The sequence below is a fragment of the Chiloscyllium plagiosum genome, unplaced genomic scaffold (genome assembly GCF_037043375.1).
Source record: "Chiloscyllium plagiosum isolate Xiang-an unplaced genomic scaffold, Cpla_swu_hap1 HiC_scaffold_8, whole genome shotgun sequence".
In the NCBI taxonomy this organism is placed as follows: domain Eukaryota; kingdom Metazoa; phylum Chordata; class Chondrichthyes; order Orectolobiformes; family Hemiscylliidae; genus Chiloscyllium; species Chiloscyllium plagiosum.
In genome coordinates, this window is record NW_028270146.1 from 65,968,500 (window position 1) to 65,992,958 (window position 24,459).

At 38.6% G+C, this 24,459-nt stretch overlaps 1 protein-coding gene across 4 annotated transcripts in view; it reads left to right on the forward strand.

Moving 5' to 3' along the window:
- The first annotated feature begins 1,632 nt into the window (after positions 1-1,632).
- Positions 1,633-24,459, forward strand: part of mia2 (MIA SH3 domain ER export factor 2) — a 65,555-nt gene continuing 42,728 nt past the window's right edge. Inside the window, exons 1-4 of one of the 4 annotated variants that reach the window (XR_015757924.1) lie at positions 1,633-2,812; positions 9,677-9,810; positions 13,565-13,651; positions 15,313-19,711. Coding sequence is in view for 3 of the 4 variants with exons in the window: in XM_087989914.1 (XP_087846040.1) it covers positions 2,698-2,812; positions 9,677-9,810; positions 13,565-13,651; positions 15,313-19,711 (4,735 nt within the window). In the remaining variant the exon portion in view is untranslated. The remainder of the gene's footprint in view (positions 2,813-9,676; positions 9,811-13,564; positions 13,652-15,312; positions 19,712-24,459) is intronic. The other 3 variants (XM_087989914.1, XM_087989912.1, XM_087989913.1) reach the window with 3 other exon arrangements.

Sequence of the window (24,459 nt, forward strand, 5' to 3'; positions counted from 1 at the left end):
AAAACACTTCTATTTGTTTTTAAATGAGTAAATTCTCAGTCAAAATGTCATATCACTTCTTATTCACGTCTCTTTTTGTTGTTTCAAGAATGATTTTTGTATGAGATATTTTTCATGTTCAAATAGAAGAGTTTATATTCTGGTTGGATTCGAGCTCTGAACAGTGAAATCTTTCATTTTCTCTTGAGCCTATTTTGAATGTCCCTGGTTTAATTACTTCTGACTGACGTTCACAACATTCTTGATTTGGATTTATATTTTCCATTCCAAATTTTTTTGTCTCTCCCACAATTCATAAGCCTCATTTGTTCGATCATTTTTGGATATTAAACAGTCTTTTGGGAACTTCCTGACTTGTTTGGATTCCTGCTGTTGTGTCCTATATTTTACATTGGCAATCACTCTTTATTTGATGTTAGTTGTCATTGGCCTTTCAATCCCACTTTGTGATCTCAGTCCTCACCAGTGAAAGGCCTTATTAGACAATTCGGCAAGCATTTATATATCTTCCTTACTTCTATTGCTGATGTGGACACTCATTAATGCTTTTGCATGAGTTTTTTTTAATCTGGATTACAAATAAGGAGAGTTTATACTCACAGAAATAACTTTCAGAATTGTGGAATGCCTTCCTAGATAATGGAAAATTGTATTGTTTGCTAACTCATTTCCCAATATAAAATCAATATTTTTAACAGGTGATTTAGGAACAGTCTCAACTAGACAAGAGCCCTTTATCACAGCACAATTTAAATGCACTTTATGCAATTGGAAAGGCACATATTTTCTATCAAAACCCTGTAATAATAATTTTGATTCCATGAACTTTCAGAAGGAAGGCCCAATCTTTGCTCACTGTAAGTTCAGAGCTGAATCAATATTTCTCAGGATAGCAATCTTTCTATTTCTAGGCACTTTTGGATAAAGTTGGAGTGACATGCTCTTCAAATATAAACCAATCAATTACCCATGGTGAAAATATTAAATACAAAAGATTTCTCACAAGCTTCATTTTCTCCTGCAGATTTCTGTATGGAAATTATTATCATTTTCACCAGTGTTACTGATTCAACATGAATTTGCTTTCCCTCCTGGCGAATCAATAGCTACTAATGGAGGCCTTAGTAGCTGACCATATATTGGTTGTGGTAGCAGCCCATGTGTTGGATCTGTGAAAAGGACTTGGGAAAAAGTGTTGAGGCCTTATAATTATTGAACTTGACATTGAGTCCTGAAGACTTCAGGGTCCCGAAATGGAAAATGAGATGCTGTTCTTGAGCACTACAGCAGCTCCAAGACTGAAATGTTGGCCAGGGACCATGCAGATGTGTTAAAGTGGCAGGCAAACGGAAGCTCAGTGTCATTTCTGCAGGCAGGATGCAAATAGTTTACATTTCGTCTCCCCGGTGTCGAGGAGATCACATTATAATCTGTGAATACAATGGTATCAGCCCTGATCTGCACCACATACTGATGCTCCTCCCAGATCCATACTCGCCCAACCTGAATGTTCACAGGCAAGAACAAGAGTTCGAGACACAGCCCTCCTCTGATTGGCTTATTCGCACAGGGCTGAAAGTCCACTTGAAAAATAGCATTCTCAACCGTGACGAGTAGAACCCAGCATAAACAATTGTCAAATATACTGAACAAGCTCATTTTTCAGGACTATCTTACTTTGTATATTTTAGTTTGAATTTTAATCTCTCTGTATGGGAATAGTTGCAGGAACTGTTCAGAAAGTAAATGACTTGAAATAGATCAATAGATCAATGTTTCTGCTTACTGGAAACGTTCAGGTGTGTGTCTATTGTTAGCGTACAACAATTTCAACAGGAGCTCTTTCAGGCACAGATTTCTCAATTTGGAAAGATAATTAATGGGCAGACTAACGTGTGACTGGACACTACGCAGTTGCTGGGTCCAAGGTTATGGTTGATAGTTTTTCAGTAAATAACTATCTTTCCGCTGTGGAAAAGAATACTGGAAAGTCCACTGAGTCGATGGTGATGAGAAAGTTGTGCCTACGAGTTAGTTTTTGATGCGGTTCTAAAAACCTTGTTTAACCTTGAGGCATTTAGTGACCGAATTAATGTTATTTTCTCTCAAATTTGCCCTCCGGCTTGTATTTTCATTTTAAAGTTGTGTAGATTCAGTTATGTGCGCTCAGCTTCCATCAGATTTGGAAAAATGGCAGCGAAACTGAAGAAAGCTTAACGCTGTGATTTTTAAAAATTATTTTTATAACCATTTTTGTAATCTGCAAGGTGGTAAGGGGAATGTCCAAACAGTTTTAAAAAGCAAGAGCTAAGTGAAGAGCAGAATAAATCATGGGTCGTTAAGTGTTATTTTGAAGCGATGCGTAACCTTAGGACCAGGACGCTGTTGAACTGGACAAATCACTCGGTGTATTTCTGATTTCAGATATTCCAAGTTCCAGGTTTGATGATTTACTTGATCAATTTCTACAGAGTTAATCATTAAGCACTTTAGCGAGCTACAGTCCAAGGACACATCGCAATTTACGTTTCCAATTCTTTTAAAAAAAGAGCTCTCTATTTGAAGGACAGCAAGTGATAGCATTGTTGGGGGTACCCAGCTGTCTGGAAGAAAGTTTTCTTTTCCCGATTTCAGTGCTGCTTAGTGATTTACCTCCAGCTTCTGTCGCCCGACGCCGGGAAAGAAGATTGGACAGACATGGCGCAATCTGCCGCATTCACCATCTTAGTCTTACTGCTTCTACAGTTCATCCCATATCACAAGTGTTCAAAACTGTCTGACCTAAAAATATGTGGAGATCCTGAATGTGAACGTAAGTGATCTACTGTGCAGTCGATGTTAAATCAAAATAAGACGTTTGATTTCCAAGATTGATAGAAATTTGAAAGCCACTAGATAAATTTTAGAAGCTTCCGGCAAGAAATACCGCGTGACAGTTCGCGTCCATATTATAAAAGGGATGTCATGACAAAATTTCTGACCGAGCTTCTCTTATATGTGTTCTATTTGAGTCAATAACGAAGCAGAAGGGTAAAAACAAGTTTAAAATTAAATTCCATTGTCACCAGGATGTTCATTTACAAGTATTCTTCCTCATTAAATTTACCTTTTATTGATTTGAATTCAAATTGATTTGAATTTGTGCTTTGGTCTTTGCCCAATTTTGTTTAGTTCAATTAGAAATAGAACTATCTTTTTATATACCACATATACAAGACAGTAAAAAGTAGGAACTGGAGTCCGCTGGTTGAGTCCCTCAAGCCTGCTCCACCATTCAACAAGATCAGGGCTGTTCTGACTTGCCTCACATGTACTTTCCTGCAGTTTTCCCATAACCCTTGATTAAAAATCAGCTTTAAATATACATCAGGCCATTGCCCCCACAGCTCCCTGTGGCAACGAGTTCCAAACACCCTCAACCCTCTGAGAGAAGAAATTCCTACTGAGTCTTAAGTTGGTGCCCCTTTATTCTGAGACCATGTCCTCTGGTCTGAGACACCCCCAATGAGAGGAAACATTCTCTCAGCATTTACCCGGTCAAAAGCCCTTAGGAATCATTAATATGCCACTTTGCTGTCTCTTTTCAGTGTTTAAGACAGAGATTCCCATAATGTGGCTTGTGCCCCCCCCTCCCCTCCCCCAGTGGAGTCATGAGCTGAAATTTTGAGCTGTACTCTTGTAACATGTCCCTGAACTCTCAAAGGTGTACTGAAGGGTCAAGGCAAGTTTCATGCCTCAAACTGCAGTCATGTGGGAACAATTTAGAGGAGAACTGGTCTAAAAGTCAAAGACTTGACTATTTCTAATCAAAAACATGTTTTGTCCAAACATTTCATCTTGTACTCATCAGGAAAATTCACAAGAAATGCAATGAAAAGGAAAACAACATTTATTTTTCATAAGAAGAGAGTGCTAATTAGCAAGTGGACTCTGAAAAGTAACGGGTTGTCATGGAGAGTGTTCCTGTAAGATAACGACAATTAACTGCCAGGTTTTGTTTACATTTTGAACCTGTAGCTTTACTCTGATTGCAAGGCATTGCCCTTATAAATGATCCAAAGAATTACTGCCAACTGTTTGTTGAGTTGTAACATATACATTATGTGTACATGTTCTTTCTATATGCAAATTTGGGGAGACAATGGCATAGTGGTATTGTCACTGAACTAGCAAGCCAGAGACATAGGTAATGTTTTAATACCCTGGGGTAGAATCCCGCCATGGTATCTGAATTCAATAAAATCTTGAATTAGAAGCCTAACAATGAAACCATAATAAAACCATAGTCAATTGTAAAAATGGAAAGGAAACTCCTATGCTTATTTGGTTTGGCCTATATGTGACTTCAGACCCACAGCAATGTGGTTAATTCTTAATTGCCCTCTAAACTGGCCTAAGAAGGCATTCAGTTGTGTCAACCAATAAAATGATCTTAAAAAAGAAACAAACCTGGTCGGACCATCTGGCACTGACCTTGACACTGGAAATGACAATGGCAAATTCAATCCTGTCAACTCTGAATCACATCCTTACCAATATTTGAGGTCTTATGCCCAAACTTGGGTGATATGGTGATAAACAGTCAAGAGGGAATTGTTCTGGGAGTCCTCAACATTGATCTGGACCTCTATGAAGTCTCACAGCATCAGATCAAACATGGACCAGAAAATCTGCTGATTACTACATATCACCTTTCTCATCTGACAAATCAGTACTTGTCCATGTTGAGCACCATTGTGGTGTTCAATGCCCATTACCAAAAGTAGCTTGGCAACAGCACTACTGAGTGAGCTGGTCAAGTCCTGAAAGACATAGCTGTTAAACTGGATCTATGGCAGATGGTCAGAGAGAAAAACATACTTGACCTCATCCTCACCAGTTTGCCGACTGAAGAATAATTTGTCCATAACTCAGGAGTGACAACCTCAGAGATCACCTCCACCGCCCTTGTGGAGATAAAGTCCAACCCTTACACTGAGGATAACCTCCAACGTGTTGGGTGACATAGCACTGTGCAAAATTGGATAGACTTTGATCGAGCAGCTGAAGACCGGACATCCATTTGGCACTGTGGGCCATCAGCAGCAAATCACACTCCGATACAACTTGAACCTCATGGCTCAGTATATTCCCTCACTCTACTATTACCAACAAGTCAGGGGATCAATCCTGATTCAATAAAGAGAGCTGGAGACCATGACAGAAGCAGCAGAAAGAATACCTAAAAATGAGAGGTCAACTTGATGAAACTAAAAACAGGGCTACTTGCGTGGCAAACAGTCCTAGCTGCAGTTGATAGACAGAGCTAAGCCATTACACAATCATTGGATCAGATTACATTCTGCAGTCCTGCCACATCCAGTCATGAATAGTGGTGAACAATTAAACAACTAACTAGAGGAAGAGACTCTACAAAAACCCTCATCCTCAATCATGGGGGAGCCCAGCACATCAATGCCAATTATAATGCTGAATCTTCAGCCAGAAGTCCCAAGTCGATAATTCATCTCAGCCTCCTCCAGTGATCCCCAAAATCACTGGTGCCAGTCCTCACCAATTCAATTCACTCCACATGATATCAAGAATGGCTGGAGGCACTGGATATTGCAAAGGTTATGGGTCTTGATAAAGTTTCAACAATAATACTGAAGACTAAGATAACTTGCCTCTTTCTTTGTGTCAGGTATGACTCTAGCCAGAAAAGAGTTTTCCCTGAATTGTGGATATACCTACACCTTATGGACTGCAAAGGTTCAAGAAGGCAGCTCAGTCCCACCGTTTCAAGGAACAATGGATGCGCAGTAAATGGGCCCAGCATGGCTCATGTCCCATGGATGAATTTTTAAAAAGAGAGAGCTCCCTTTTCTAAAATGCTTAGTTGAGAACTCTGGCTATTGCAACCCAACCTTCTCTGCTCAATAAATGCATTGCGATTCCTACAATTCCATGTATGATAAGATTTCCTTTATCAGCATCCTTATAAACAGGATCTGAGCCATTTGGCCACTCTGCAAGCTTGATGCTAAAATAGGTTGCATCAGAGCTATCATGCTAGCTAATGCCCCTGATCAGATTAGATTAGATTCCCTACAGAGTGGAAACAAGCTCTTCAGCCCAACATGTTCACACCGACCCTCCAAAGAGTAACCCACCCAGACCCATTTCCCTCTGACTAATGCACCTAACAGTCTTGGCAATTTTGCATGGTCAATTCATCTGACTTGCACATCTTTGGACTGTGGGAGGAAACCCACACAGACACAGGGAGAATGTGCAAACTCCACACAGATAGTTGCCCAGGGTTGGAATTGAACCTGGGATCCTAATGCTGTGAGGCAGCAATGCTAATCACTGAGCCACCGTGCATTGTGCAAGCTCATGACTGGGATCAAGACCATTTGGTCTTGATCCTAAAAAGTATACAGTCTACTCTAAATAGGATATCTCAAAAGTTTCAGCACAGGATCCTGCAGTCAAGCCAAAAAGACAATCTGCCTATCACACAAACATAGTAAGTCAATTTCAGCTCCAATACTTTCAAATCCCAAAACGTCTTATCTAAATTTTGATTGGACCATTTTTATTAAGCAGTTCTAGTGTGCAAAGAATTATGCTGACATAATTCTTTTAAGATTGTCAGTCAGGATTACAATGTGGCACACCTGTGCACACTGAAAGCTACATACATAATATACAGGGGCCTATTATTTGCAGACTGAAAGAACAAATGTGCATCACTACACCTGTTCCAATTCAACAATTATAGATGATAGCCATTCTCTGTTACCTTGCTCAGGCACAGCCTAGACCAATCAATGCCAACGTGACTGTTTCAAAATTTAAATGCCGTGTAGCAGTTAAATGTCAGTCATCATCTAATTGGTGCATTCTCCATGGTAATGCCTTTACCAATCAGATTCCAATTGTGAAGTAATCAGCATATCCTATCATACAGTATATATGTTGTTTCCCCATATATTGATTTTTCAAGTGAATTGCTTTGATCTGTGCAAGATTGAAACCTTCAACAAGTGTCTGCAACACTCAAGTCAGAATTCCAAAACACTGATGCTAGGGATCAGCTCCTAATATTTTCTCCGCATCATGCCCATTATTGAATCTCTGCTTTTGTCCCTTGATGACTAAAACAGAAGGTCAGACTAAGGGTGCAAGAACTTCCTTCTCTTTCCAAGCAAGGGTGAGTTTCCTTGAAACTTCTCTTGCTATCTTGCTGTAATTTAGGACTAGAACCTGATTTTACACATAAAGAGTTCACTGCAGTTAAGATAGCATTGAGAGAGAAATCAAATGAAAATGTATTATCTATGTGAGGGCTGATTCTAATACCCTGGGCTTGGTTACATCTAACTACTTTGGCTTTAGAGTTCAGTATACTATTTTAGTTGCTGCAATATAGTGCTTAGATATGTTGGCATTTAAGTTTATAAGAGATGAGTGGAAATTCTTGTGAATAAGTAATTTGGAGGCTCAGGCTACTACTCATTCAAATTCTATCATGACTACTGGTGGAGTATAAATTCATTCAATATATCTGCAATTCAAAGCTAGTCTTTACACTTGTGACAATGATTGACTGTTGCAAAATTCCATCTGGTTCACTAATATCCTTTAGTGAAGGAAACTTCACTAAAGATCTAGATGAAGGAACTTAGCATTCTGGCTAAGTTTGCAGGTGATACAAAGATAGCTCGAGGCTCAGGTAGCATTGGGGAGATGGGAAGGCTGCAGAAGGACTTGGACAGGATTAGGAGAGTCCACAAAGAAGGGGCAGATGGAAAACAATGTGGGAAAGTGCGAGGTCATGCAGCTTAGTAAGAAGAATAGAAGCATGGACTATTTTCTAAGTGGGGAGAAAATTCAGAAGTCTGAAGTGCAAAGAGATTTGGGAGTTCTAGTCTAGGATTCTCTCAAGGTAAACTTGCAGGTTGAGTCAGTAGTTAGGAAGGCAAATGCAATGTTGGCATTTATTTTGAGAGGATTTGAATGTAAAAGCAGGGATGTAATGCTGAGGCTCTATAAAATTTAGAATATTATGTGCAGTTTTGGGTCCCACATCTCAGGAAGGATGTCTTGGCCCTGGAGTGGGTTCAGAGGAGGTTAACAAAAATGGTCCCAGGAATGAAACGTTTAACCTATGAGGAACATTTGAGTACTCTGGAACTATACTCGATGGAGTTTAGAAGGATAAGAGGGGGATCTATTTGAAACTTACAGAATACTGAATGGCCTGGACAGAGTAGATGTTGGGAAAATGTTTCCATTGGTAGGAGAGACTAGGACCCTTTGAGTAAAGGGGAGACCTTTTAGAATGGAGATAAGGAGAAATGTCTTCAGCCAGAGAGTGGTGAATCTATGGAATTCACTGCCACAGAAGCCTGTGGAGACCAGGTCATTGAGTATATTTAAGACAAAATAGATAGGTTTTTGATTGTCAAGGGCATAAAGGATTTCAAGGAGAATGTGGCAGAATGGGGTTAAGAAACATATCAGCCATGATTGTTTGGCAGAGCAGACTCAATGGACTGAATGGCCTAATTTGTGCTCCTATGTCTTGTGGTCTTATACATGGTCTGGCCTCCACGTGACTATGGACCACAGTAATGTGGTTGATTTGTAACTGCCCCCTGAAATATCTCAACTAAATAACTCCATAAAGCCAACAATTTTTGGCTTTATCAGTGATACGCACATTCCTGTGAAATAAATGAAGAATGGTCTGGACAGAGTAGATGTTGGAAAGATGTTTCCATTGGTAGGGAGAGACTAGGACCCGAGAGCACACCCTTAGAGTAAAGGGAAGGCCTTTTAGAAAGGAGATCAGGAGAAATTTCTTCAGCCAGAGAGTGGACGGCATGGTGGCTCAGTGATTAGCACTGCTGCCTCACAGCACCAGGGACCTGGGTTTGATTCCAGCCTCAGGGCAACCGTCTATGTGGAGTTTGCACATTCTCCCTGTGTCTGTGTGGATTTCCTCTGGTTTCCTCCCACAATCCAAAGATGTGCAGGTCAGGTGAATTGGCTGTGCTAAATTGTCTGTTGTGTTAGGTGCTTTAGTCAGGGGTAAATATAGGGTAGGGGAATGGGTCTGGGTGGGTTACTCTTCAGAAGGTCCATGTGGACTAGTTGGGCAGAAGGGCCTGTTTCCATACTGTAGGGAAACTAATCTATTAAAAGAAATGCCCATACCTGAACTTGGCTGTTGTGAGGCTATTTGTAATTTATTTTTTACCATGTTTTTTCAACTCTGTTTAATGCTTTACATTTGCCTTCCCTCCATAATGTGCCTTTTTACTGTTACATATCTAGATTTGTCTATCCACCAATGCATCCCTAAATAACTTGTACTGCCAAAGTTGCATCTACAAATTCAACTATGCTTCCTAGTTTTGTACGCCCACATGTACTGACAACACAAATTGACTACCTTCACTTCTCTATAAAGATTTCTTGTGTTAAGGTCTTTTACTTTAATTTTGTGATCATAGGCCATGTAATGGAATAAGTTTACTAAATTAATAACATGAACATTACAAAATTAACAATTTAAACAATGAGTTAGCTTTAATATACCAAAAGAAACAACTATTTATTGTCTACAAGGGACTTTTATGTCTTTTTAAGGTTTTGGTCTAATCTGCTCTTGATGTTTATACAGGATACCTTAGTCGAGTAAAGGCTACAGTGGACTACATTGGTCACGACTGTAGATTCCTTACTTTCAAGTCTGGAGACTCAATATTTGTTTATTTTAAGTTGACTGGGAAAAAAGATGATTTATGGGCTGGAAGTGTAAGTATTGTATTTTGTGGTATAATACTTTGTTTCAAAATATATTCATGTTCCATTTTTGTAGAATTGATTTGTTTCATTATATTCCTACCTCATGGGCCAATTGATAGTAATTTGCGATATTGTGCATGCCTCACCACTTCCATGGTTAACCAACTCCAGACTGACAGCAACATTCATATATAAAGACATACTAAAATCTCCCAAGCAGTTCACAGAACTGACAAAATTGACACCGAGCCAAAGAGGTAAATAATAGGATGGATGAGAAAATATTCAGCTGAGGAGGTAGGTTTAAAGGATGGAGAGATTGGCAGTTCCATGGCAATGCATGTCTGCCAATGGTGGGGTAAAAGTAATGAGGATTGCTCAACAGGTCAGAACTCAACCAGTACAGTGTTTGTAGAAAGCTGGAGAAGATAACATATATAGACAGAATGAGGTAATGCAATGATTTTAACAGGAATGACAAATTTAACCTCAAGGCAGTGTTGGATCCAATGGCTGGTAGGAAAGTAAGCTGTGAAGGAGATACAAAAAGTTGTGAAGAGAGACATAAGAGGCAAACATTATCTTGTAAAGTGTGAGGTTGTTCACTTTGGCAAGAAGAATAAAAAAGAAAAATGTAATTTAAATTGAGCACAGCAGGGTCTGAGTGTCCTTGTACATGATTCACAAAAAGTTCGCATGCAGGTACAGCAAGTAATTAGGAAGGAAAATGTCATGTTGACTTTTATTGAAATGAGGTGGTGTTTAAAAATAAGGAAGTCTTGCTAGAACTTGATGAGCATTGAGCATTGGTGATACCACACCGAGAGTACTGTGGTCTCTTCCTTAAGGAAAAATTAAGAGTGTACTTGAATGCATTTGAGATGTTTCAGAGAAGGTTCCCTGTGCTGATTTCGGGGATGAGGGGCTTGTCTTATGGGCAAAGTTGAAAAAAATTGGACCTGTATTTGCTGGAATTCTAAAAAAAATGAGAAGTGATCTTATTTTAATAATATATTTGAAATATAAGATTCTGAAATCACCTGACTGGGTAGTTGCTGAGAGAATATTTTCCTTTGTGAGAATACCTAGAGCTAAGCAGCACAGATTCTGTAAAATCTTCCATTTAAGCCAGAAATGAGAAGAAAATCATCTGAGTTGTTAATCTTTGGATTATCTCCCCACTGAGTAGTGGAGGCTGGGTTATTGAGTTTAATCAAGACTGATCTTTGCTCAGGAAGAGACTTGAGGATTGTGGGGCAGTGGGAAGTCAAGATTAATGTCACAATCGAATTAGCCATGATCTTACTAAACGGTCTCTTCCCCCTGCCATTTTCTTATGATTTACAGAAAGATAGAAGACCATGAGGACAGTTTTATAACAGGCACCTAGTGAAGATAACCTGATGGATGTGATTTTCAGGAACAGATATGCAGAGGAGCAATGGAAATAAGCTGCGTTACGTAGGTTGGCTTCAGAAATCTCCAATACCTATTCCTCTGATTCAGTCCTCTTGTGCATTCCCTTCTTTGATGACCATTCTGAAAGGAACCACCCCAGCCTCTGGAAAAAAAGCCCGACACCTTCAGTTTCGACTTTACATTCTCCCACCCCAATTGTTTTGCAATGTACAGGCCCTATTTTCACTCCCTTAAATCCAATGGATTCTGATTTGAACAAAGTCCATGATTGGTTTAGCCCTTGCATGACTAAATCTGATTAAACCTCGTCAAACATTTGCACGCTCTGCTTTTCTCTGCCAAAACTGCTCACTTGTGAAGTCTGTAATGCAAACAAAACTCCTGGCTTCTTGTCATCATGAAAAACTATCTCCTGAAAGCCCTCTCTCATGCTCCTTCAAGTACCATGGGCAGAATCTTACCAGGCTCTGAATAACATGGGCGATGGCAAGAAATCTGGGAGGATTGCGTGAGAGGTCAAGAAAAGCCTATCCTGACATTGGGAACAAAATGTTGCATTTTCCAACAGAGTTTGGGATATTGAGACAAGATTCTCATTAGGCATCAGTGAGGTGCCTATTAAGAAGGAATTCTTGTTTATACTTACCTCATTAAATGCACATCTCACCTCATTAGTATACAGACGCTTACCATGAGAAGACAAGATGGTGAGAACTCTCGACAATGATATCTGAGCATGTACCTGGTGATTTGACTGGCTGCCTTCTCCTCTAGATCTCCGTTGGACACCTGGCAACAGCAGCACAAGGCACTCTCCAGGGCATAAGCCCATCCACTGATATTGGCAACTGAAATCTCCCAGCCTGTTAGGACCTTATGGGATCTCTCCATATTTTTTAGATTAGTGTGGAAACAGGCCCGTTGGCCCACCAAGTCTGCATCGATCCTCCGAAGAGCAACCCACCCAGATCCATTTCCCAGACTAATGCACCTAACACCATGGGCAATTTAGCATGACCAATTCACCTGCCCTGCACATCTTTGGACTGTGAGAGGAAACCCACACAGACACTGGGAGAACGTGCAAACTCCACACAGACAGTTGCCTGAGGCTGGAATTGAACCTGGGATCCTGGTGCTGTGAGGCAGCAGTGCTAACCACTGAGCCACCGTGCCACCTCAATTCACTTAGAGGATGCTTCTACACTTTAAAGCTTCAGAACGCACCAGCAGCCAGCATTGAATGACTGCTCAAGGACACACTATACATAGCGACAGGCATCCCAACTCAGAGATTGGACCAGTCTGTAACTCAGGGTATCTTACTTCCTCTTTGTGCTCACTCACTTTGAAACTATTTAAATGTCCATGACCTCCTTGCCTTGCCTTTTCTTGTGAAGAGAAATCCCAAAATTGTCATTTGGCCAAAACATGGTATGGTTCCCCCAATCTTTTCTCATCCTCATGTTAAAATTCCTGCCTGTCTTTGCTGTCTCTGTAACCAATTCCAGCCCTTCAGGAATTCTGTGTTTCCACAACCCTGGCTACTGGTGTTTTATGTGCTTCTTTTGCCCACCATTGATGACCATGCCTTCAGAAAGTAAAACTATGAGCTCTCAAATTCCCCCTCTGAATCTTGTCACCTCTCTACCAGTCTGCCCTGCTTTAAGATGGTCCTTAATACATTTTGACAAAGACTTTAAACACCTGTTCCAATATCTCCTTTGGCTCATTGTCAATTTTTATTTGATCACGTTCCCTTGAAAATATATTGCTTCATTAAAGACACTACATAACCCCAAGTGTGTTTGTTAAACACAATGAATGTAATAGAATTAATCGTTGCATTGCTTGCCTATTCAGTGAATTTATATAGTCCCAAGACCATAAAAAAGTACTCCCTTCTTTATGCAATGCTTTCAGTAACTAGAAATGAGTTGCTTTGTGTTCATCAAGTTTGATAAGTATGAACCTAAGTTTTTGTATGTAGTGCATCGTGGAAAAAGGGTTTCGTCAACATTGTTTAGTTTTTTTTATGACTCAGAGTACGTACAGTTTTCCAACAATCAGGTGTTTAGAATTAAAAACAAAATATGCTACGCAAACTCAGGCAGTTTTGGAGGGAGAAACAGAGTTGGTGTTTTGAATCCAACAACTTCTTCAGAACTGGACTTGAAACATTAACCTTCTTTCTTCCTCCACAGATGCTGCCATAGATGCTGAATTCCCCAGTATTTTCTGATTTTATTTCAGCGCTAATGCATCTGCAGTGTTTTGCTTTTATCTTTATGCAAACCTTTATGACTTTCTTCAGTTAACTTGTAATGACTTTCTTCTATTTTAGATAGGAAAACAGTTTGGGTATTTTCCAAAAGATGCAGTTCAAGTTGAAGATGTATTAGTGTCAACTGAAATAGAACTACCAACCAAGGTAACCAGTGAATGAATGTACTTAAGTCTAGCTTTATGTTTGCTGCATTAAACATTTCATGACAATATCCTCCTGCAAAGTTTTCAAATGTTAATTTTTAGATCCACCCAAATGACACTGAATCATGCCAGAACATGGTTTAGTCCAGAGCAGAAATATTTGTAAAGTGAGTTTTGAGAAGATTTGTAGCTCAGGTTGAGGTTTTAGATGTAGGTTTGCTCGCTGAGCTGAAAGGTTAATTTCCAGACGTTTCGTTATCTTACTAGGTAACATCTTCAGTGGACCTCATGTGAAGCAATGCTGAAAATTCCTGCTTTCTATTTATATGTTTGGGTTTTTTTGGTTGATAATGTCATTTCCTGTGGTGATGTTATTTCCTGTGATGAAGTCACTTCCTGTTCCTTTTCTCGGGGGTGGTAGATGAGATCTAACTCGATGCATTTGTTGATAGTGTTCCGGTTGGAATGCCATGCTTCTAGGAATTCTCGTGCGTGTCTTTGTTTGGCTTGTCCTAGGATGGATGTGTTGTCCCAGTCGAAGTGATGTTCTTCCTCATCTGTTTCTGGATGTGTTATAGAAACCCTAGGCACTCTCCCCTACATCAAGGACATCTCGGAAATGACTGCCAGACTTCTCAGACCCCTTGGCATCATGGTAGCCCACAAACCCACCAACACACTAAAACAGCAGCTAATGAACTTGAAAGACCCTATAGAGACAATCAGAAAAACTAATGTCATTTACAAAATACCGTGCAAGGACTGTAACAAACACTACATTGGACAAACAGGCAGAAAACTAGCCACCAGGATACATGAACACCAACTAGCCATAAAAAGACATGACCCTCTCTCACTAGTATCCTCACATACGGATGAGGAAAAACACCACTTCGAATGGGACAATACATCCATCCTAGGACAAGCCAAACAAAGACATGCACAAGAATTCCTAGAAGCATGGTATTCCAACCGGAACTCTATCAACAAACACATCGAGTTAGACCCCATCTACCACCCCCTGAGAAAAGGAACTGGAAGTGACTTCATTACAGGAAGTAACATCACCACAGGAAATGACATCACCAACCAAAAAAAAACCCAGACATATAAATAGAAAGCAGGAATTTTCAGCATTGCTTCGCATGAGGTCCACTGAAGATGTTACCTAGTAAGGTAACAAAACGTCTGGAAATTATACTTTCAGCTCAGCAAGCAAACCTACATCCAACATTTGTAAAGTATTACCCTGGAATAAAAAAAATGCTAATTCTGAACAGTCAATCTGAAAACTGTAGGCAGAACTTCCTCAGCGAACTCACAGTAACAAATGTGTTTCACATCAGGTCTATCTTTTATTGTAATACAAACTAAAATGTATAATTTTTTTCTGATTATTGCTAACTTTCATTTCAACTTTCATTTTCAATTCTTTAACATAAGCTATAGGTAGAACTTTATTCAGAATATTCTTCTCAAAGTAAGCTTTCTATCTTAGTATTTCTTAATCTTCTCTTTATCATCGAGGTATTTATTCCATTGTCAATGCCTGCATCTAAATTAAAACAACCCACAGAATAAGCACAGAAGAACAAAAGGTTGTGCATGGATCCTAAATCAGGGTTATAAACTTAAGACTATGAATGTTTTATTTTTCCCCAGGAAAGTGACTTCCTTTGTCTTGATGGTGGTGATTATTACATCGAAAGTGAAGAAACTGATTCAGTTAGTGATGAATATGGGGAAAATTCAAACTCAGAAGAAATAAAATCCATATTAGGACATCAGTCTGAGTCCAACATAAACAGCCAGGATTACAAAGGTAATTCTGCTAAAGATGAACTTGTGGACAATTTAATTAATCTTTATAAAGAGCAGTTTCAAAGAACACATCATGCTGCAGATGATGCTGTTTTAGAGATGACACCTAGTAACGAACAAATTGAACCAAGTCTAGCAACTGATGTGATTGGACAAGTCAATGAGTTTCATTCAGCAGCTGATAATCTGAATCAATTAAATGAAGCAAGTGCCTCCAAACACACAGATAACAATGAATTAAAATCAGAAACAGGTCCTGAATCTGTGTACAGTCAACACATTGCCCCAGAAAGTGAACTTTCAGGGCAGGAGATCAGAGAAAAACCTGCTATCACATCTGAAAGCAACGAAGAATCTAAATTTCTGCAAGAAGCATCTAGTTGGATTGGATCTAGAATTAGCGGGTGGTTTGGTTCAAAAAACGATCTGGATAAAAAGCCTGTGGAACAGATAAACTCCTTTAAAAGTCGAAAAATTGCATTAGGTGATGCTGAAGATACTCCAGCATATGAAGCAATGGATGATCAAATTAATGAGCATTTCAAGGACAAAGAAAACCTTGGTTCTGAAACTTCATCCTGGATTGGTGATTTGTCCAAATTGTTCAGCTTCACTAGTGATTCACCAGAAGATGCTTTATCCAGTGATGATGATAAAAGTAGAGAAGAGCTTGAAAATATAAATTCATTTTCTGTTGATGATTCAACAGTCCCAAGTAAAAGTGAGATACCTAACCTGGAAAACAAAACACCTGACCTTTCAGTTCCAAGTGAAATAAAGCTACAATCTAGTAGTTCAGAGAAAATATCAAAAGATACCAGCAGAGCTACTCACAATTTAATGGATAATGATCAGTTGATATTTAATTATACGGACAAAGCATGGGCTGGTCAAACTGGTACAGGTGAGAATTCAGGCATATCCAAAGAAACAGAAAATGTTGGAGTAAAGAATCCAACAGATAAAGATGGATCAAAAACATGGTGGTTTGACTTTAATACTGCAAGGAAAACATTTAGATTTAATGAAAACAATGGAGAGCAGACTTCCAAGACATCAGAAGGAACACAAGACAGTGCTGTTAACAAAGATTCTATAAGAGGCACTGATAGATCAAAACCATCACCATGGTATCACTTTGGTTTGAGTGAGACATTCGGCTTTAGTCAAGGCAATGAGGATCAGTTGGCTTCCAATTTGCAAGAAGAAACAAAGAAATGTATCACTGAAAGCAACAAAAACACAATGAATAGTGAATCTGAAGTTTGTTCTCCCATACTTGTAGTGGATCAAGCTCCAAGAGAAAGAGAGGCATTGATTGTTGATTCATTAATAAATGAAGAACCAATCCACTATCCAGAAATAAATCTCTGTAAAATGGAGAATGATATTAATTGCCTCTCTGAAGACTTGCAACAGACTGCAAAGGAACCTGGGGTAATAAAAAGTGAAAACACTCAAAAGGTACATTCTACAAATAGTTTAGAAAATAGTTTCAGATTTGATGGCACAGCATCAAAGCTTAAAGATATTTGGAAACTAGAAGTTCAAAATCTACAAGAGCAACATTCAATGATGGATTCAAAATTGGTAGGAGATAATAAACCTTTGACTCAGAAAAGTATCCATAAAGAACAATATCTGCAAGAACATTTAAAAATTCCTTCAGTAGTTAAACAATCTAACTCAGATTATATGAGGTCAATGACACATAAAGATCTACAAACTAAAGAAACATCACACAGTAAACACAATTTCTTGCACAGCCAGGATCTAATTTCATCAATAGGAGAATTTGGTGTTGAAAGTAAAGATCAAGCTTTAGAATTTGGACTGCATAAGGAAGAACAACATTTAACATTGGATCCTGAATTGCCGCCTACTGAAGATCGAAGTTCAGAAAGTACAGTCACAAACTCCGCAAAACCTTCAGCATTGGACAAATTACAGGCTGAAGAAACTTTACAACATAATTTAGTTTCTGATTCGGAATCAAATTTACTTCTTTCAAATGCTGCTAATTCTATGTCACAGAATACCTTACAGAATAAAGACAATTTTTCACAGGAAAACAAATTAATAAAGTCGGACTCCCAACAAATTACTGTGACAGATAGGGATCAATATCCAGATAAAGAATTGCCACATGAACAACTAATCTCACAACAGCAACATATTGAATCAACCATGGAACTGGAACAGCTTGGTATTTCAGATGAAAATAAGCTATTATCCCATACGCAAACTTTTAATGAACAGCAAACTTTAAATTCTGAATTTGATGAACTTACTACCTCTGGTCAAGATATTCCTTCTTCACAGAATGAATTGGGGAACAAAGAATGCATCACAGAAGGAAAGCACATAACATCAGCAAAGCAGGAAATTTTAGATAATTATAATCCTTTATCACAGAATGAAAAACAAGCATTAGAGGAAAGGCATCCATCAAGTTTGGTTGATAAGAAGATCACAGTTATAAATACCTATGGTCCTTCCTTAAAAGAACAAATGTGTGATGAAGCCCAGAGAGTACTGTCTCTTCAGCCAGCTTCAGATCCTACTCACACTTTGCCACAGGAAGAATTTTACAGTGGCAGCAACACCTTGCAACAACAAGCCCCAGTATCAGACTCTGAATCCAGTCAGTTTACTTTGGATCATGGTGAAGCTGAATTACGGCACTGTTTGCATGAAGAAGAGCATGTCTTCAAAGAGTGTCTGCCCATAAAACCTGAATCTAATCAGGCTGCTCCAGATATTGAGAAATCCCTTTTACTGAAAAAATGTGATGGGCAAGACTTGCAAGAATACCAAATAAGTTGTACTTCTGAATCTAACTGGCTTTCTGTCTCAGATCATAGTAAAAATGCATTGTCTGAAAAATTGCATGTGCATGAGGAAATTCTCCAGGCAAGTATTTTGACACTTCAACAGTCTGAAAAACATACTGATTCAGATAAAGATAGACTTCTGTTAAATGAAAAAATGAATGATAAACACCATGCTTTACAGACACAATGTATAATTTCAGATTTAGCATTAAAACCGCTTACTACAATAGATAATACAGAATCCTTATTGCAAGACAAAAAACAAACTTTATCAGATCAGTTATCAAGTTCACAAGTTGAAGAGCTCACTGTTTCAAATGATGGCAAAACCTTGAAACAGGAAAACCCTTTCCATCAACAAAACAACATGGGAGATAAAATAACTTTAGAATCAGAACAATCCGTTGTATTACATTCCACAGAGGATTTATCACAAGAAGAAACAGAAGTAACCAAAGTTAATAGTAACACAACCTTACATAGTGAAAAAAGAAACAAGATGCATAAAACTAATGTGGAACTTGTGAATTCACTGCTTTCTGAGAATATGAATCTTACTGGAGTAAGTTTCAGTAGGGCTGAGGACACTGATACTAAAGTTGAACCACAACTGATTATCAAGGAAACAAGGACAGTTGAAACAAATGACAACCATAGAGAGATTAAGAATACAATAAGTGAAAAAGCAACACAACCATTGATTGATCCTATAACCCCAAACCTGTGGGAAGAAAAAACATTGAGTGATTCTGAAGAGCTGTCAGATATCTCCACTCCTAAAAGTCTATATACAAGTCAGTTAAGCACAACAGTAATGCCTAATCCAGATGGTGCCAATGAAAATATAAATCCAGCTATTTCTGCAAGTGCTGAAAATGAACATAGAACAAGACATGTGACTGATGAAGAAATAACAATAGTGAGAGATGTTGAATTCAGTGATGACCAAACCAGCAGTTCCTCATTCTGGGGAAGGCAGTCACCTTTAGAAGAAGTAAATAAACCATTTGAAAAACTCAGAGTAAGGCATACATCATCTGACATCTTAAACCTAAATAGTAATCTTAAATTATTAAAAAAGCAAATGGGTATTGCTCATCTGCAGCATTTGGAAAGATGTTTTGATAAAACAAAGCTCTTATGGTTGGAAGAAATTCTTGAACAGTTAGAGAATGAGAATTGCAATAATGGTTTTAATAACATTCTCCAAAAAGTGAACACTTTTGAAGATAGTTTCTGGCAAAACAAAGACTTCACATGTGACAAGAATGATGCAAACATTGAATATATAATGATTGAAAGACAACATGATGAAGATACAGAGATGTTTCAAAAGCTACAAGATATCCTAACTGCCATCAAAATGAAATGCACCTCAAATATCTCTAGTTCAAGCACCATTGAAGGTATTGGATAATAAGTTAATGGGAATGATGCAATTTCGAACAAACATCTTTGTATGTTTTTTAAGGAAAAGAGATCAAATACTTTTCAAATGTATATTTAATTTATATTTTGGAAAATTTCATTTGCACATTGTTAGCACTGTAAAAGGGCCACGCATCAATTTCAGTTGAGGAAAACACAATCACTTGCAGTGCTCCATCACTGATTCACTCTCACCTACAATAGTGATTTTTCTTTTCAGTTTCTCAAATCAGGCATTCTTGCATCTTTCTGTGTAATTTACATTGCCAGGAAGGTGATGGTGTAATGGTTCTGTCACTGGACTAGTAAATACAGGAGAGAACAATAGCAAATCCAGCCGTCTTGACCCTACAAAATTCTCCTTACTAATACCTTGGGCCCTGTTGACTTAGTCAAGCTACATCGTGACATGTCACATTCACGCAATGATACCTTACGGACAATATCAAAGACACCACCATCTCTGGGTATGCCCTGACACAGCAGAAAGATAGACTGACCAAAGGTAGTGGCACAGTCTGGAGGAAGTTGCCCTGGAAGTTCTCAATATTGACTGTTGAAGCCATGAAGTCTCATGACATCAGGTCAATAAACCATGGTCAGTTAATCTTCCTTCTGATTACCACGAACAAACTCCTCCATGGATGAATCAATATTTCTCCGTGTTAAACACCACTTTGGAGGAAACTGGGGGTGGCAATGGCACAAAATGCACTCTGGATGAGGGACTTCAGTGTCTATCGGTAGCTCAGTTGTCCCACTACACACTGAATTAATAGAGTCCGATACAATGTTGCAGCAAGACCAGGTATGCAGCTGTTGCTGACTAAACCCTCAAGAGGGAAAAACATACTTGACCTGATCCTCACCAATCTGCCAATGCAGATTGACAGTATCCTTGAAGTATCAATCATAGAGTACTTGTGGAGATAGAGTCCTGTCACCACATCAAGGATATCCTCTATTACATTAAAGTCAGAAGTACACGACACCAGGTTAGAGTCCATCGATTTATTCCATGTGATATCAAGAAACGGCTGAGGGCACTGGATACTGCAAGGGTTTGGGCCCTGACAACATTCGGATAATGTTACTGTACACTGGTGTTCCAGACCTAGCCAGGCCCCTAGCCAAGCGGTTCCAGTACCACTGAAACACTAGATCCTGCCTAACAATGTGGAAAATTGTCCAGGAATGTCCATGTACTTAAAAAGCAAGACAAATCCAACCCAGCCAATCACACAAGCACATTTTTAAGCATTAATCGGACACAGGAAATTTGAGAAGAAAATTCCCCTACCATTTTTCCAGAACTTGATGGGAATGCTGTCTTTGTAAGCACAACCAAGATTAGCTCGCTGAATCCAAGCTAGCAATTGGAATCTGGACCTTCATCGTTATTGCTTACTAACACTACATCCTGAGCTTTGGGCATGGCATGCTTAATAACTTACTGCAGTGCAAAACTACTTGCAAATATTTGAGTTTTTATATTATTCATGAAATTCAAGTTGTTGTTTATTGCACTGTGAAAAGATTAATACATGGTCTCAGAACAAACAGCCATTCTATAAACAGTGTGAGTTACAGTTGCCCATAGAAAAGGCAATATGGTACAACAAAATGCTCATTTTGAAATATATTATATTCCTTCTCTCTTAAATATATAATATATCAAATGTAAAGGTACAAAAGTTCCCAGAAAGCAGTATAACTAAATCATACCTGAACATTTAGCAGATTGGTTTGCAAACTCATTTTACTATAATCAAAATTACTACCAGAGTAATTTACATGTTTGAAGAATGTTCTTTCCTAAACAACAGTATGTGTTTCACAAAATACTATTATTTGACAATCAATAATGGAAAGAACACTCTTTTATTCTTTCTTCTAATAAACTTTTTAATTAGTATCCTTCCATTTCCATTAGCTTGTCTCTGCTCTCTTAGCATCTCTGACTGTGCCAAGCCTGAACTTTGACTTTGACTATTAGTCTGCATAATAGTTGGGATTGTGACATTGATTGATTTTAATCAAAAACCCTGATTAACTTTTCTGTGCTGTTGGATTCTATTATCCCCACAAGCTCTCAGTTCCTTTGTGACTCATTTTCTTTTCGACTTTCCCTTTCTGAGGAAATGGGATTTTTGGAGGTTTTCCATGCTTTCTTTTGTCAGTTTTCCTCTTTTAAGCAAAAGATCTACTGTCACTGACTCTGATGGAGTCTGTCTATAATATGAATGCTAGTCTCCTTACAACAATTCCAATCACAAACTTCTTATCATCTCAATTGCTTTTCACCACTACCTTCTGACCAAGCATTAGCTGTCTGTAAGTTTCACACAGGTGTATTAGGACACATCTTCACTTTATCTTGCTTTTCTCTTGCTATGAGACTTAAACAAACTAAACTTGGTCCTAGAAATGTTTTTAAACACTCAATCATAGTGAGCAATCTCTTGTAGATTGTGGGGAATCGTTTCAAGAGAACAGAAAATTGTCCAGCCGGTGCTGAAGAGACACGTTGTCTAGTTGATCCTAGCAAATACTAGCAAATGCTTCTATTTGACTGAGCTGCTGACTGAGAATCTTTAATATTGTACTGATGGTTCATTTATAATTTTTACTCAAAAACCATTTTATACTCTTTTAGCACTTCCTCATTGATGATCATTCACTTACCAATGCTTACCATCACGAACGCATCTCATATTTTCATATTTTAAACATATTTTCTTAACTATAGCTGGAAAAAGACACTATGTGAGAATGACGTATCTTAAACTTGAGCATATTCTGGAAACTACATGCAATATACAGGCTTTCTGGTCTTTGCAGAAATAAAGCACACACCATGCACCTGTTTCCACTCACTGAAATAACTGATGGCCATTCTCTGGTCAATCAGAGTCAACCTGCTTGGTTTAAAAGTTAAACAAAACTTGGCAGTTAACTGTCATGTAGTCATCTAACTAGGGCATTCCTCATATCAACACCTCTACCAATCAGAGTCCACTTGCCAACCAATCAACATTCTTCGCTTATAAAAGATAAATCTTTCCACTCTACTTTGATATTTCTTCTGAATTGTCCTGATAACTGCACAATGAAAGCATTTGGGATTTTTTAATATTATTTATTCAAGGGATGTGGAATTTACTAGCTGGGTCAGCATTATTGTTCTTCTTTAGTTATCCTACAGTAGATCATGGTGAGTTGCATTTTTAACTATTGTAGTCCAAACAGTGTAGTTATACCCATAGTATTGCTGCATTTTGGAAAGGCAAATCAGGGCTCGACTTTTATACTTAATGGTATGGTCATGGGAGTGTTGCTGAAAAAAGAGACCTTGGAGTGCAGGTTCATAGTTCATTGAAAGTGAAGTCTCAGGTCGATAGAATAGTGAAGAAGGCTTTTGGTGTGCTTGCATTGGTCAGTGCATTGAATATGGGATGTCGTGTTGCAGCTGTACAGGACATTGTTTAGGCCACTTTTGGAATACTGCATGCATTTCTAATCTTCCTGCTATAGGAAGGATATTGTGAAACTTGAACGGGTTTAGAAAAGATTTACAAGTATGTTGCCAGGATTAGAGGGTTTCACCTACAGGGAGAGGTTGAATAGGCTGGGGTTATTTTCCCTGGAACATTGGAGGATGAGAGGTGACCATATAGATGTTTATAAAATCATGTGAGGCATGGATAGGGTAAATAGACAAGGTTTTTTCCCTGGTGTGGGGGCATCCAAAACTAAAGGGATAGGTTTAAGGCGAGAGGGGAAGGATTTAAAAGGGACCTAAGGTGCAATGTTTTCATGCAGAGGGTGGTGCATGCTTGGAATGAGCTGCCAGAGGAAGTGGTGGAGGCTGGTACAATTACAACATTTAAAAGGCATTTGGATTGGGTATATGAATAGGAAGGGTTTAGAGAGATTTGGGCCAAGTGCTGGCAAATGGGACTAGACTAATTTAGCATATCTGGTCAGCAGGGACAAGTTGGATCGAAGGGTTTGTTTCCATGCTATACATCTCTATAACTCTACTATGCTGCCTGACCTGTTGCGCTTTTCCAGCAACACATTTTTAAGCTTTGATCTCCAGCATCTGCAGTCCTCACTTTCTATGGTTAGGAAGACAGATTCAGGATTTTGATAGAGCAAAATTCAAGTAAAAGCAATATATTTTTAAGTCATGATGGTGACTCTCCTCTAGTATTTCCAATAGCAAATAGCAGGAGGCATTATCGTATTTTACGCTAACAGTAACTTGAACTAACACTAGAATAATTGGAATAACTTGGTCGGTTTCACACAAGTTTTGATTAATGGACTATGAATTTTTATATTCTTCTGAGATAACAGACAGTGCTGCTGCTGTATCAATGAAGAAACAAGTTGTAAATCTCAGACTTTAAGTCTTATTGCCTACATTATTATTATGTGGAGGTGCTGGTGTTGGACTGGGGTGGACAAAGTTAAAAATCACACAACACCAGGTTATATTCCAACAGGTTTATTTGGAAGTACTAGCTTCCAGAGCGCTGCTCCTTCATCAGGTAACTAGTTGAGCAGGGTCATAAGACACAGAATTTAAAGCAAAAGATCACAATGTCATGCTATTAAAATTGTATATTGAATAATTTGAACAATTTGCAGGAAACATTGGTTAGATACACCTCAAAAGCATAGGCTTTACTGCGATGAGAAAAACATTTACTTTATTCTC